Here is a 16,110-nt window from a genome sequence, read left to right as displayed (position 1 = left end):
GTGGCGCTCACCTGCACGGCGCCAAACACGCATACGACCATCATTGGCACCAAGGCAGAAGCGACTCTCATCGCTGAAGACGACACGTCTCCATTCGTCCCTCCATTCACGCCTGTCGCGACACCACTGGAGGCGGGCTGCACGATGTTGGGGCGTGAGCGGAAGACGGCCTAACGGTGTGCGGGACCATAGCCCAGCTTCATGGAGACGGTTGCGAATGGTCCTCGCCGATACCCCAGGAGCAACAGTGTCCCTAATTTGCTGGGAAGTGGCGGTGCGGTCCCATACGGCACTGCGTAGGATCCTACGGTCTTGGCGTGCATCCGTGCGTCGCTGCGGTCCGGTCCCAGGTCGACGGGCACGTGCACCTTCCGCCGACCACTGGCGACAACATCGATGTACTGTGGAGACCTCACGCCCCACGTGTTGAGCAATTCGGCGGTACGTCCACCCAGCCTCCCGCATGCCCACTATACGCCCTCGCTCAAAGTCCGTCAACTGCACATACGGTTCACGTCCACGCTGTCGCGGCATGCTACCAGTGTTAAAGACTGCGATGGAGCTCCGTATGCCACGGCAAACTGGCTGACACTGACGGCGGCGGTGCACAAATGCTGCGCAGCTAGCGCCATTCGACGGCCAACACCGCGGTTCCTGGTGTGTCCGCTGTGCCGTGCGTGTGATCATTGCTTGTACAGCCCTCTCGCAGTGTCCGGAGCAAGTATGGTGGGTCTGACACACCGGTGTCAATGTGTTCTTTTTTCCATTTCCAGGAGTGTATATTTGATCCGACCTCATAATAAGAAAATCAAGGGCACATAATAGTGTTAATCTAAGATCTGTAAGATTATATCAATATTTGGATGATTTAATTGAGTGAAAGAAAATGAGCAATTAATAACCTTTACTTAAAAAAGGACTGTCAGTAATTTCTCAAAGCAAAATGTAGTTACCAACAAACAAATGTGGATTGCATCTGTTAATGAACCCATTTTCACTGAAGGAGGGAGAAAAAGGAATAGTATGATTTAACATTCTGGTGACAACAAAGTCATCCAACACAAATCGAAAGCTCAAAATGAGGACATACAGGGAAAGGACGTCAACTGTGACCTTTGCAAAGGAAACTGCTCGTCATTTGGCTTATGCAATTTCTCTTTGTTTTAATTGGTGTTTAGTAGACTTTCTCTTTCATTTGCTTCATTACTTAGTAATCAATCCATTTGATCTTTAACACTCTTCTGTACCACTTCATTTCAAAGGTGACTTAATTTTTTTGTTTCTGTCTTCCTCATTGATCTTATTTGACACTCATACAGTGCTCCAAACATAGCTTTTCATGAATCTTTTTTCTGATTTCAAAGTTTTTATTTTTGAATGTCAGGAGCTGTTTCTTTCTTGTAGAAAGCCCACTAACCTCGTATTTGAAGAGCCTCTTGTACAAGTTTAACATTTAGCCATCCCGAATGTACACCTGTTGTGAATGTCCATCTGTTGCACACTCCATAAGCTTAATTTTAATTTTGTTTATCTACAAATCAAGGACATCAGCGACTACATAATCCATTTCATTACACACTATTCAGTTCCCACTCACTCTCGACAATTATTGCTAAATCATCAGCAAATCATATCACACTAATTTCGTGTCCATGAAAAATAACTCCCACATTTAGCTACTCCTTCACTTACCTTACTCTCTCTTCTACATCTACATGCATACTCTGTAAGCCATCACATCATGCATGGCAGAGGGTATCCTGTATCACTGTTAGTCATTCCCATACCTGTTCCATACAAGTTCTGGTTTCCCTCATCTCTCCTTCATGATCCTTAAGAGAGATGTATTTTGGTGGCACTAGAATCATTCTGCAGTAAGCCGCAAATGACGGATCTCTAAATTTTCTCAATAGCATTTTCTGAAAAAAATGTAGCCTTTGCTCCAGGGATTCCATTTGAGTTCATGGAGCCTCTCCGTGATTCTCACATGTTGATTGAACCTACCGGAAACACTAGCAGCATGCCTCTGAATTGCTTCGATCGCTTTCTTTAATCTGACCTGCTTGAGAGACCAAAAAAGAGCAGTACTCAAGAATGAGTTGCACAAATGTTTTTATGTGGTCTTCTTCAGAGCAACACTCTCCTCTAATTCCACCAATAAACCAAAGTTGAGCAGTTGCCTTCCCTGCAACCAAACTTGTGCACTTGTCCCGTTCATTGTTGTTTTGCAACCTTACACCTAAAAATTTTATATATCTAGAAGCATATCACTAATACTATGTTCCAATATTACAAGATCGTTTTTCCCACTCATTTTAATTTACATTTTTTCAAGCTGCCATTCATCAAAGCAAATTGATATTCTGTTAAGTCATCTTGAATCCCCCTACAGTCACTCGGACACTTTCCTGTATACTACAGTGTCATCAGAAAACAATCGGAGATTGCTGTTCACCCTATCCATCAGATCCTTATGCATATAGAAAACGAGCAATCCTCTTGAATCTTTAGTGTTAAGGTTGCCTACTTCAGATTGTTTCACATGAGGAGTGTGGATGATCCTTGTATCTCTATAGTTGTTACCACACTGCCTAAGAATGAGAAATATTTTGTTGCATGTGGAAATAGACATATAAGCAAAAAAAAGGAATTGTTATAAGAAAAATAAACAAACATTATTCCAACAGCACTTAGGTATATTGCAGCATGTCTGCCAATTCTGTATTCAACACACACACACACACACACACACACATATATATATATATATATATATATATCTAAAAAGAAAGATGATGAGACTTACCAAACAAAAGCGCTGGCAGGTCGATAGACACACAAACAAACACAAATATACACACAAAATTCAAGCTTTCGCAACAAACTGTTGCCTCATCAGGAAAGAGGGAAGGAGAGGGAAAGACGAAAGGATGTGGGTTTTAAGGGAGAGGGTAAGGAGTCATTCCAATCCCGGGAGCGGAAAGACTTACCTTAGGGGGAAAAAAGGACAGGTATACACTCGCACACACACACATATCCATCCACACATACAGACACAAGCAGGAAATATGTCTGCTTGTGTCTGTATGTGTGGATGGATATGTGTGTGTGTGCGAGTGTATACCTGTCCTTTTTTCCCCCTAAGGTAAGTCTTTCCGCTCCCGGGATTGGAATGACTCCTTACCCTCTCCCTTAAAACCCACATCCTTTCGTCTTTCCCTCTCCTTCCCTCTTTCCTGATGAGGCAACAGTCTGTTGCGAAAGCTTGAATTTTGTGTGTATATTTGTGTTTGTTTGTGTGTCTATCGACCTGCCAGCGCTTTTGTTTGGTAAGTCTCATCATCTTTCTTTTTAGATATATTTTTTCCACGTGGAATGTTTCCCTCTGTTATATATATATATATATATATATATATATATATATATATATATATATATATATATATATATATATATTCAAACAAGCACAACTCACATTCACTAATTACTGTTGCCTCTGGGCCTCTCCCACTACCCACCTCAGCTGAGATGCTGCTCATCCCAACCAGGCTTTAGCAATGCAAATGACAGTCTCTCTCTCTCTCTCTCTCTCTCTCTCTCTCTCTCTCTCTCTGTGTGTGTGTATGTGTGTGTGTGTGTGTGTGTGTGTGATCTTTACATACTAGAAAATAAGCATTATACATACATTTAACACTGTGGGAAACGAAACAAAGACTGTGTTTTACTGACAGAACATTTAGAAGATTCAACAACACTGCTATACAGACTGCTTACATAATGCTTTTCCATCCTCTTCTGGAGTATTTCTGCATGGTATGAGACACTTACCACACAGGATTCACAGAGAACATCTAAGAATTTCAAAGAAGGGTAGCTTATTTAGTATTATCGTGGCACAGGCAAGAGAGTGTCACAGATATGATACATTAGTTGAGGTGGAAATCATTAGTTAAAAAAGGCATTTTTATTGCAGCAAGACCGTTCCAAGAAATTTCAACCACCAACTTTTTCCTTCTAATATAAAAATATTTTGTTGAGTCCCACATACATGCAGAGAGATGACCTCGAAATAAAATAAGATACTACAGAGCTCACTAGGAAACATTTCATCATTCATTTTACCCACATAATATTCAAGAACAGAACTTCTGAGAAATAGCCTTAAAGTGGTTCTATAATCCCCTGCCAAATACTTAAGCATGAACTGTAGAGTAGTCATGTAGATGTATTCCATTATTCTCAATCCAATGTATCATCAACAATTGCTTTTCACACTCTTACAAATACTTAGGTAAAACTTCATTTCCAATTGCAAACTGTCAAGAAGACATTAAACCCTTAACAAACAAAGTATTTTGTTCTCTGTGTACAACAATAGAAACATTTAACTGAAAAGGATACCACAATTTTTAATGAATTTTGTAAATAAAAATAATATTTTGAATTAAAAACTACCTAGTATACACATATCAGAATATACGATCACAAATACCTGAAAAACACAAGGATATAATATAATAATACTACATTTATACCTGTTTAACTATATTCTGAAGTAAGTAAAAACAACAATAGGTAAAATGATCAAGTTGTAGATACATTCATTGTATTTGCTTATATAATCAATTATTTCGTATGATTAACCTATGTTGACACGTTAAAGATGCAAAAATGTATGAACACAAAAACTGGATCAAAATATTAAAAAAATGTAGGAAATGTACAAACATCAATACATCAAAGCTGAAATAGAGCTTGAAATAGAGCTAACTCAGAATTCCACTTCAGCAACAGTTTCACTAATACAGGAAAAAAATTTAAGATACCAATAGTAATACCAACTTACTTATACGAAACATTTAAACTGAAGCACAAGGCTTTCCAAAGCCATAAATTTACAATTTTACTTGTTTGGGAATTGGGATGCATGTCCAGGGGGAACATCCACAGCATGTTGCTATGTTAAAGTGATGTAGTCTAAACAATCCCTACAGTTACAAAAAAAAAAATATCCTTTACTGTATACATCAGAAGACCAACAGACAAACAACAGTAACAACTATCTGAGGAATGGCACACAATAGATAAGATGAATATTCTGGAAACAGTCTTTTCATTTGTTAGGGCAGAAGTACACATTTGGTGTCCAATAATACATACTTCCGAGCACCTCTTTCCTTTCTGTAGTACAATGAACACTAACAATTAAACAACAGAAAATCTGGGAAGAAATAACAACAGTAAGACAAGAGTGGTGCAGCATTACCAGCTGTTTTAAATACAGTGTGATACTCTCCATAATTTCCAGATTGTGTCTGTTTCACATTGTTCTTATAAATATCACGTTTTTTAGAGTTTTCAATCGTGTCATGTCTTCTGTTATTTAAAACCTAGGTTAAGTGAAAATTGGCAATGTATTTTCAAGCCAGGGTTAACTTCTGCTTGCCATATGATCGTTACGTGGTCTCAGATCCATTACAGTACTTTACGTAATTTCCTGTTAGCATTTGTTTAAGAGTGTTGTTATAAAATATTGTGCTTTTATAGTTTTCATTCACTGCATGTCTAGTAATACCTACATTCAACGAACTTCACTCGTTATTCTATGTCTGCCTGGCACCTGGAAATTGGCTGCACAACTCACCAAAAGATATGTTTTTACTGATTATTATTAATTTTTTTACAGTTTAAGTGTGTTGTTGTACTTATTAGTTTACTGTAAGAGTAGCGTCATGTGTGGCAAATGTGGATCTAGGTTAATTGGTACGGCAGAAACATGTCAGGACTGTGGGTTCGTGCTTCACTGGGGAGGATGTAGCTGGGAAGCTAAGAAAGTGTCAGATGAGTAGCTGAGACAAGAAATCATGGAACAGGGGAGAAAGATTTGTGCCCTCCATACAGAATTATACATGACATATTTTGAATTTAGGTGTGCTGAAGGGGGAAAAGAGACATTGGGAGCTGGGAGGTGACAAGCAATATATAAAAGGAGAAAATCTCTGAAATCACATTTCAAATTCCAGTTAACAATCAGTTTGACTTGTTTCCTGGAGTATGGGAAGAGTGTCAACTAGTTTCTGAGCTTAAGAGGGTGCAGCAGACTTGTAGAAATGACTTTAAAGCTAGGTCAATAGAAAAGTCACATAGGAAGAAAGAGAGACTTGCAGTCACAGGACAGATATAGGCCAATTGCTAAAGGAAAAGCTAGGCATAGAACACCAGATCACAAGCATAATGAAATCTACCGCAAAGCTTAGTCTGGTGACAAGAGAACAGGGGCCTTGAGCAGAGGTTTTGATGGTGAGGGTAAGGTACTTACAGGAGGAAGGGCGGGAACAGCCTCACTAGCAACTTAGAATACAGATTAAAGGTGATCTGGAGGAAAACACACTCATGTGGGATTTGTTGAGGTTTGGCAGTGACATGAACAGCCCTTGTTCAACACAGCTGTTAGTTGCTTGAACAAAGATCTGAGTGAATTGCTTTTGACTGAAACAAAGTCTCATATCTGTGCCGTGCCCCTTGCTGCGATTGGGATACAATTAACACAGCCTGCACCTGAGTAAAAAAACTAAAGACCAGCTGAGCACCTTGCAAAGTGTAAGGGGGGGGGGGGGGGGGTGTCACAAGCACACTAGACAAAATCCCTGTGATTACTGGAATCAAAGGGGCACATTTTTTAGCTTAGAGTCAAGTTACAAACAAATAGTACTGAAAAAAATTAGAGCAGTAAAAGACTGTAATATGTGTAAAAGTTTCCAGAAAAATAAAATTAATTTGTTTCATTAGAACAGCAGAGGATTGAAAACAAAGATACATGAGCTTAATGTATGCATTGAAGATGGTACAATGTTCTGTGCTTCTCCAAACACCATGTAACCACAGGGATGGAGAAGTTAAATATCAGTGATTACAGACTTTCATCATTTTTGTGTAGAGTTAATGTGAAAAAAAGGAGGAGTTGCAACCAATGAAAAAATTGGGCACAAAATCGAAAATATTGAAATATACAGCTTTTGTGTTGATCAGAACCTAGAAACATGTGCTTGTGAGTAGTTGCTGCAGCATACTTCCCTGATAATCATAGTAGGCTACAGATACCCTCTAGAAAACTTTCAGCTGTTTATGAGAAAACTTGATGCATTATTGAGCTACCTGTCAGAAACTGACACAGCACATGAGTAGGAGTCAGTAAATAGGGTAAAATATTCCAAACTTTTGGGTGCACATATTGAAAACTCGAACTGGAAGAATCATATTATTCAGCTTCTCAAAACTTAAGTTCTGCTACTGTTGCTCCTCATATAATTGCTAATCTTAGAAACAAATGCAATGACTTCCTGAGATATTTTGGATATTTCCCTCAATAATGTCAATATGGGATAATTTTCTGCATTAACTCATCACTTATAAAGGAAGTATTGATTGCACAAAAGCAAGCACTATTCATCCATGGACAACACGTAGATAACTACTAAAGGAGCAAGGCATTTTTAACTGCACCATCCATCACAATACACATATTTGCTAATAAAATTTGTCACAAATAATCCACCACAATTTGAGAAGAACAGTGATGTCCATACCTACAACAATAGAGAGAAAAATGAACTTTATTACCCATTGTTAAAGCTGTCAGTGGCGCAAGAGGTGTTTAATATGAAGCAACAAAAATTTTTGATCAATTGCCTGATAACATAAAATGTCTGACAGATGGGGAAGCAAGTTTTAAATCTAATTTAAAATCATTTCTCCTGGAAAACTTCTATTCAACTGATAAATTTCTACTTACAAACCTGAGGCCACTATTTTTATAGAAAGTGTAGCTGCATGAGTAGGACTACAAATAATAACGTGTTCATTAATGTTAACGCTAATCATGTACACATATCTTGTAAACTGACTTGTTCCACGTCACTTTCATAAAAGAAGTGTTCAAATGATCTACAGAACTTGTAACTAACTAACCAACCGGCTAATTGAAACAGGATACACTGCTATTCACCACATAGAGACGACTCTATGGCCACACACTATGTGCCTGTCTGCTTTACACTGCCTCCTCTATGTGGTAAGTAGCAATCTATCCTATTTCATACCATAGTTCTAAACTAACAGTTTCACAAGAAACAAGAAAACAGTTAAAAACATAAGCACAAATAATAAGAGAGAAGTTTCGCACACCTGTAGTTTTATCATCCTGAAGTACATTCTGAGCTGCTTCAGTCTTTGGTCCCTTGTTTCGTTTGAAAGAAATTTTCTTTTTCAGATGTATCACATCAAGACCAATGGATGTCTTCTTGCTTTCCCCCTGCCTGCAAGAGTTCTTTGTCTGTATTATGACAGTGGTTTAAGTTTTGTTTAAAAATTTAGACAGTAACCAATGACTGAGTCTGTGATGCAATTTCACAGTAATTCATGATTTTCCAATTATGTACACATACTTTTACAAAAGACATTTTCTCTGCTTCCAAGGCAAATAAAACATTATGTTTAGGAATTATTTGGAAAACTGTTCACATACGACTTTCTAACATCACGATCACCAAAAGAAAGAGACTAAATTTAAAATTACTGATGAAGCCCACTACTACATCAGTAATTAATTTTTATAAAATGTGAGCTCTTATTTTATTCAATAAGCTGTCTTTCTGATTTAAACAATATCATATTTACAATATTTTTTATTATATGCGCAAACTATATTTTTGTGAATTTGTCATTACACTTCTGATTCTCTCTGAAGATTGCATTTGTTATTAGGTAATTCAATAAGAAAACATCATGCATATTATTAAAATGAGTAAGACTACGCACAGCTTACTTCTATGAACAGATCATAAAAGAAGGGAAAAAAAGCTAAAATACACTAAATGCCTCCAGTAGCTTCCATTTTTTGACTCATTAACATGAGGTAAGTGATGTTTTTACCTATGCTGTGATTTGGCCGAGCTGTCATGCTGCGATGGTGTAGTGATACTAGAAGGATGGAAGACATTCGGTTCACTTTCACTATCTTCTTGAATACCACTGCTTCTAAAACAATATGAAATTTGACAATGAGAAATATATTTAGGAACATATACCTTCCCTTAGGAGTAATCTTCAGCTTACCCTTCTGAATCAACAGCTTCCTTATCGCATGAAAGCCGCTCATCCAATTCTTCCTGGCTTGATTCTTTTGAAAGGAAAGCTTCATCTGTACTTTGTGTAGAATGGGCATCAGATGTGGCTATTGCTGCAGCTGCCTGTCCACGACTTTCCTAAATACCGTAAAATTTATGGTTACTAGAACAAAGTTATATCTACAGCTTTAATGTAGTTCTTTTGTGAATATGTAAAAGAAAATTTCACTATAAAATAAAAGATCAATCACCATATCATATGAACCACTAATTTCTGAAGAAATTAAAATGGATTCAAAATACGCAGGACATAGTAGTGTGGTTTATACTTTGATTGTCAGCTACTTCTTCACTGCGGTCATTTGGATGCCACAGCATAGGTATTGGAAAACTAAGACATTTGTTTGTGTACTTGTACGAATCCGTGGCTGTCAGTCACTTCTGTTTTCAGTAAAAATTGATGAACTGACAACAAATACTCCTTAGTTATTCATCAATTAGTACTTCTTTTAAATTAGCAGTCCAACGACTTGAAGACAAATGCTTAATTTAATCTCCCCTTAACATACACTGACTGATTTGTATTGGGTCTAGCATTTAAGTGATCAAATGAACATCACTGTAATTGACATTATTATCTGTGAAACATTCAGGTCAAAGATATTCCTTGGAACAGCAGACGGTGCGGAGGTTTCTTTGCTGCACTTGTGATGATATCAGGTGCAACTTGACAACATTCAGCACTCCATGAAGTCCAAAAGAAATACCTCAGACACACAAATAGAACAACAATAGAAAGTAATCCACCGAACACTGATTTCAAATACAGATAACTTTAATTACCGAGAAGATGAGTATGTCCCACTTATCACCAATGCAAAATTCGTCATGTTTGTTCATTTACATATTACTACGGTACCGGAGTTTCCGATGAGTCCACTAACTTTGATTAGAATTATTACTGATAAAATCATGGGAAATCTTGTACCCTCTCGTATTCCATAATGAAACATAAGAGATAATATCTGGAGTGAATTAATATTGACTACTCACTTAAACAGGATTTAAGTGATACCATGTAATAGTACAAGATGTATTATTTAAGTAAAAAAATTAAACAAATACATTTTTCTTAGCAGATTTATTTTTACATGAAAGCCTGCACTCTAGTCTACATTTCTACGTAACTCCCACCAATATTAAGGCACTTAACACATTAAACAACCAGCTTTTGAATATCATCCTTGCAGATATATGCTGCCTGATAAGGTAACAACTGCACAAGGTACACCTCTAAACATGTGAGCAAATTCATCACTTAATGTCAAAATCACAAAGCACCTTTTCTCTCCAACATTTTCGTGTCAACTTTCTGTACCAAATAGTCAGTAATGACTGAAGGTCACCCACTTTGTTTCTCATCATGCACCATTTCAGTATCATCCCATCGCTCATAATGTTTTTTTCATTCACTTCAGTGATCTGACAATGAATTTCAGTTGCTTTTGCACCTTCAGCCATAAGAAAATGAATCTCAGCACATATTTCACAGTCATCAGGATTGTCAATAAGAGGTAGCATTTCAAACACCCACAAACAAATGCCAACATGCAGAACATTGGGGGGAATGATGGAGAACAGTAGACTAACACACAGGCTTTCATACAAAAATAAAGTTGCTATGAAAAGTCTACTTGTTTTATCTTTACTTCAAAACAGTGCTTAGTTAAAAAACACACTTTGTACGTAGATTATATGACTGAACAAACTAAACCTGATTCGATACTCAAGGTTGATGTCATAACAGAAATGATACATGTGTTAAGCACATATTCAAATGAAAATGGATGATATATTTGTATCACAAAGGGAGGCAAACCAAAGTAAACAATACAGAAATGTTTTCTGAGTAATGGGGTTGGGGGACAGGGAAGGTAAACAGAATCTGCTACAGCAAGATAAATGCACAGGAACAGCTGCAGGAAGCACAATTAAATACATAGGACTGTTTGTATAGGCTAGTCAGATACAGTATGGGACACAACAGGGGCACAACAATACAATTGTAGAACGAGGCAACTACAGCTGTAACTATAGGCAGGGCTTACAGCAAGAAATTAGAGGCATCCCGACATTAACAAACATAGAATTCATACAGGAGTATCTGTGCGGGAGACACATTCTCATCCTACACACTGAGACAGACTGTCACTTTGTTTCAAAGGGTAATCACCTAAGCTGCTTGTTGGTTGTCAACCACAGCATTTCATTTCAGTATTGTTATTTGTACTCTGTCTTGCATAGTATGGCATCATAGTGCCCACATAAAGCAGGTGCATGAAGAGTACTTCATATTAGCGCAAATGTGATTGTATGTAATTTTATTAAATTTACGTTATTAGAGGGAAATGAGAAATGCACAACTTCCCCTACATCAGGGAAGCTTTTCATAATGAAATTACTATGGTGCCTCCCCTGCGAGCCATCTATGCAGCTACAGCTCAAATTATATTGCATACACTCTACGCTGCCTGATGCAAGACAACAGTAAGGCAAGCCGCAAAAGCAGTGCCTTATTCTATACACAAATAAATTCTAGATCCTATTGTGTGACCTACACAAAATGCAGCCAAAGAACATGATTTTGATTCTTTTATGCCAATGCCTACCATTATCTACTGAACAGTCTTTCTTTTGTTTGTCAGTGAGACTGCTCAGATCAAAAACTTTCTTTTGATCTTCCATGTAATATAATTCCCCCCTCAGATACTGTTTCCAGTTGATTAGTGTTCCTTCCAAATAACAGATAATGCATTGTGCTTGGTCCATCAGGTTAGATGAGCTGTCATATTTAGTGTCTTCTCATAAAATTCAATAGCTTCCCTCTCACACGTATGTCCTTAGCATACTATTATTTTTCCATTATTTCTCTTTTACAACACACTACTGTCAACCTAGAAATCACTTTATCATTAAAAAAGATGATGACTAAATAAACAGTGATGCAAATACACTCCTGGAAATGGAAAAAAGAACACATTGACACCGGTGTGTCAGACCCACCATACTTGCTCCGGACACTGCGAGAGGGCTGTACAAGCAATGATCACACGCACGGCACAGCGGACACACCAGGAACCGCGGTGTTGGCCGTCGAATGGCGCTAGCTGCGCAGCATTTGTGCACCGCCGCCGTCAGTGTCAGCCAGTTTGCCGTGGCATACGGAGCTCCATCGCAGTCTTTAACACTGGTAGCATGCCGCGACAGCGTGGACGTGAACCGTATGTGCAGGTGACGGACTTTGAGAGAGGGCGTATAGTGGGCATGCGGGAGGCCGGGTGGACGTACCGCCGAATTGCTCAACACGTGGGGCGTGAGGTCTCCACAGTACATCTATGTTGTCGCCAGTGGTCGGCGGAAGGTGCACGTGCCCGTCGACCTGGGACCGGACCGCAGCGACGCACGGATGCACGCCAAGACCGTAGGATCCTACGCAGTGCCGTAGGGGACCGCACCGCCACTTCCCAGCAAATTAGGGACACTGTTGCTCCTGGGGTATCGGCGAGGACCATTCGCAACCGTCTCCATGAAGCTGGGCTATGGTCCCGCACACCGTTAGGCCGTCTTCCGCTCACGCCCCAACATCGTGCAGCCCGCCTCCAGTGGTGTCGCGACAGGCGTGAATGGAGGGACGAATGGAGACGTGTCGTCTTCAGCGATGAGAGTCGCTTCTGCCTTGGTGCCAATGATGGTCGTATGCGTGTTTGGCGCCGTGCAGGTGAGCGCCACAATCAGGACTGCATACGACCGAGGCACACAGGGCCAACACCTGGCATCATGGTGTGGGGAGCGATCTCCTACACTGGCCGTACACCACTGGTGATCGTCGAGGGGACACTGAATAGTGCACGGTACATCCAAACCGTCATCGAACCCATCGTTCTACCATTCCTAGACCGGCAAGGGAACTTGCTGTTCCAACAGGACAATGCACGTCCGCATGTAACCCGTGCCACCCAACGTGCTCTAGAAGGTGTAAGTCAACTACCCTGGCCAGCAAGATCTCCGGATCTGTCCCCCATTGAGCATGTTTGGGACTGGATGAAGCGTCGTCTCACGCGGTCTGCACGTCCAGCACGAACGCTGGTCCAACTGAGGCGCCAGGTGGAAATGGCATGGCAAGCCGTTCCACAGGACTACATCCAGCATCTCTACGATCGTCTCCATGGGAGAATAGCAGCCTGCATTGCTGCGAAAGGTGGATATACACTGTACTAGTGCCGACATTGTGCATGCTCTGTTGCCTGTGTCTATGTGCCTGTGGTTCTGTCAGTGTGATCATGTGATGTATCTGACCCCAGGAATGTGTCAATAAAGTTTCCCCTTCCTGGGACAATGAATTCACGGTGTTCTTATTTCAATTTCCAGGAGTGTATGATTCCCAAGTTTGTCAAACATGTAAGTTGTGTTGAAAGTTTCAGCCACATCAGCTCAGAGCCATTAACCATATTCCTGTCAACAGGGGTCTTTTGTCGTTTTACCTGAAATTTGTTCTTGACTCAGTTGTGTGTTGTAGCCAACATATGAATGAAATTGTCTTATACCTGTCCACTATGTAAATAAAATTTCCCTCCAAAAGCATGTATGAAAATAAATACTAAGGTTGTTGTGGTCTTCAATCTGAAGAATAGTTTGATGCAGCTCTCAATGCTAATCTATCCAGTGCAAGTCTCTTCATATCTACGTAACTACTGTAACCTACATCCAGTTGAGCCTGTATACTGTGGTAAACCACTGGTTTCCCTGTTATTTTTTTTTTCTCATACACCTGCCTCCATTGCCAAACTGACTATTCCTTGATACCTCACAATGTGTCCTATCAGTCAATACCTTTTGGTCAACTCATGCCATAATGCTCTAGTCTCCCCAATTTGATTCAGTACTAGTAGCTACATGACCAACCCATCTAATTTTCTGCGTTCTTCTGCTAAACAACATCTCAGGAGGTTCTATTCTTGTTTGTCTATCCACATTTCACTTCCATGTAAGGCTATATCACAAATAAACACTTCAGTGAAGATTTTCCAACAGTTAAATTTATATTAGATGTAAAAAAAAAGACAGATTGCTATTACCGTAAACAAGACACATCAAGTTGCAGACAGGCATGATTAAAAGATACTCACATATAGCTTTCAGCCACAGCCTTCATCAGTAAGTAAATACAAACACACACGCACACAAAGCAAGCAAGCACACCTCACGCACACATGAGCATCAACTCTAGCATCTCAATCTCAGGTTCAGAATCTCGACATTTCGACCGCAAATGCTAGAGTTGCCAGTCTTGTGTGCCTGAGGTGTATGTGTGTGTGTGTGTGTGTGTGTGTGTGTGTGTTTTTGTCCTTACTGATGAAGGCTGTGGTCGAAAGCTATACGTGAGTGTCTTTTAATCATGCCTTTTTGCAACTGGACGTGTCTTTTGTACAGTAAATAGCGATCTGTCTTTTCCTACATTGTTGATATTACTACCTGGTGTTTCCATTGTTTGATATATTAGATGTTAAATTATTTTACGGCATTCTGGTTCCTGTACAAGTTACAGAGATCCTTTCACTCTCTGTATTTTATCCCAGGTATGATTAGAATTTTGAAGAATGTATCCTCCTAGCCAACATTGTCAAAAGCCATCTCTAAATCTACAAATACAGTAAGCATAGGTTTGCTTTTCTTCAGCCTGTCTACTATGAACAAATTGCATGGTCAGTATTGGCTTGCATGTCCCTACATTTCTCTTGATGCCAAACTATGGCTTCTACTAGTCTTTCCATTCTACTCCAAATAATCTGTGTCAGTATTTTGCAACCATGACTTATTAAACTGATGGTTTGGTAATATTCATACTTTTCAGCAACTCCCTTCTGTGGAACTTAAATTATTACATTCACCTGAAAATCTGCGGGTATTTTTCATATCAGGTGCAATAGTTTTATCCTGGTTGGTTGTCTAAAAGTTCTTAACAATTCTCCTTTGTTTGAACTTAGCTCTCTCAGTGATCTGTCAAATTCTTGTCGCAGTATCATGACTCCCATCTCATTGACTTCCTTTGCCCTTTCCATATATCGTCTTTAGGTTTGAGCACTTTGTATAGCCTTCATCTGTAGCTTTGAGTCTTTCGTATAGCCTTCTGTTAAGTTCCTTCCACCTAACAGCCTTCATTTCTTTACTTGATAATGCCTTGCCACCTAACCTGTTTTCTCCATAGGTTTATTAAATTTTCCATTACACGGCATTAGTCTTTCCCATGGTCATGGATATTCTTACAGCTTTGTATTTCTCCACTAGCCATTAAAGCTGTATCATTTTAGACTTTCTGCCAATTTCTTTTTAAGGAACACGTATTCTCCTACCCTTTTCCTATATTTTTATATTTTCTCCCTCTGTAAATACAACTTAATTATACTTCTTATAATCAATACTAAGAGTCCTTTTCTTCCTACAGTTGAAACATGTGCAACAAAGAAAATATCTCTACTTTTATCGAATATTCTTTCTCTACAGTGATGTAAGTGTTTCTGGTCAAATGACTGCATAATCATTAAATGAAAGCATAATGGTACTGTATTGAAACTGTTATTACTTTTCTCAGATCACATTCCAGGAGCTTTAATTTTGGCAATTTCTCGTGACGACATTTTTATCACAGTTTCCCCATTACTTGTAAACATGTAAACAAATGTGACTTCTTGATGATTTACCTGATGCTCTTTATTGTGCTATCTGTCTTCAGTGCAGTATTTTTAATCTAAATCAGCTATCTCTACCTTCCTTTACACATTCATATTCTTTACATTACAATTCAGTGCTAGTTTTCTTTAACAATTATAGAATTACATTTAGAATTTTCATTTTAAAAGTCTTAATGCAGATAAAACTAAAGATAAGTGATCAAGGCACAGCATTAATTTCATTTTCTATTTTAAAA

The 16,110-nt window shown here is 39.0% G+C and overlaps 1 protein-coding gene across 1 annotated transcript in view; it reads right to left on the bottom strand.

The window, feature by feature from the left end:
• Positions 1-16,110, bottom strand: part of LOC126198475 (unconventional myosin-IXa-like) — a 350,557-nt gene that overhangs the window by 126,370 nt on the left and 208,077 nt on the right. The window contains exons 18-20 of the mRNA XM_049934833.1: positions 9,115-9,263; positions 8,932-9,036; positions 8,185-8,315 (exon numbers count right to left, since the gene is read on the bottom strand). Coding sequence (XP_049790790.1) covers positions 8,185-8,315; positions 8,932-9,036; positions 9,115-9,263 — 385 coding nt within the window. The remainder of the gene's footprint in view (positions 1-8,184; positions 8,316-8,931; positions 9,037-9,114; positions 9,264-16,110) is intronic.

This window comes from Schistocerca nitens, chromosome 8 (genome assembly GCF_023898315.1).
Source record: "Schistocerca nitens isolate TAMUIC-IGC-003100 chromosome 8, iqSchNite1.1, whole genome shotgun sequence".
NCBI lineage: Eukaryota > Metazoa > Arthropoda > Insecta > Orthoptera > Acrididae > Schistocerca > Schistocerca nitens.
Note: the sequence above shows the minus strand (reverse complement) of the source record. Positions and strands in the feature narration are given on the sequence as shown.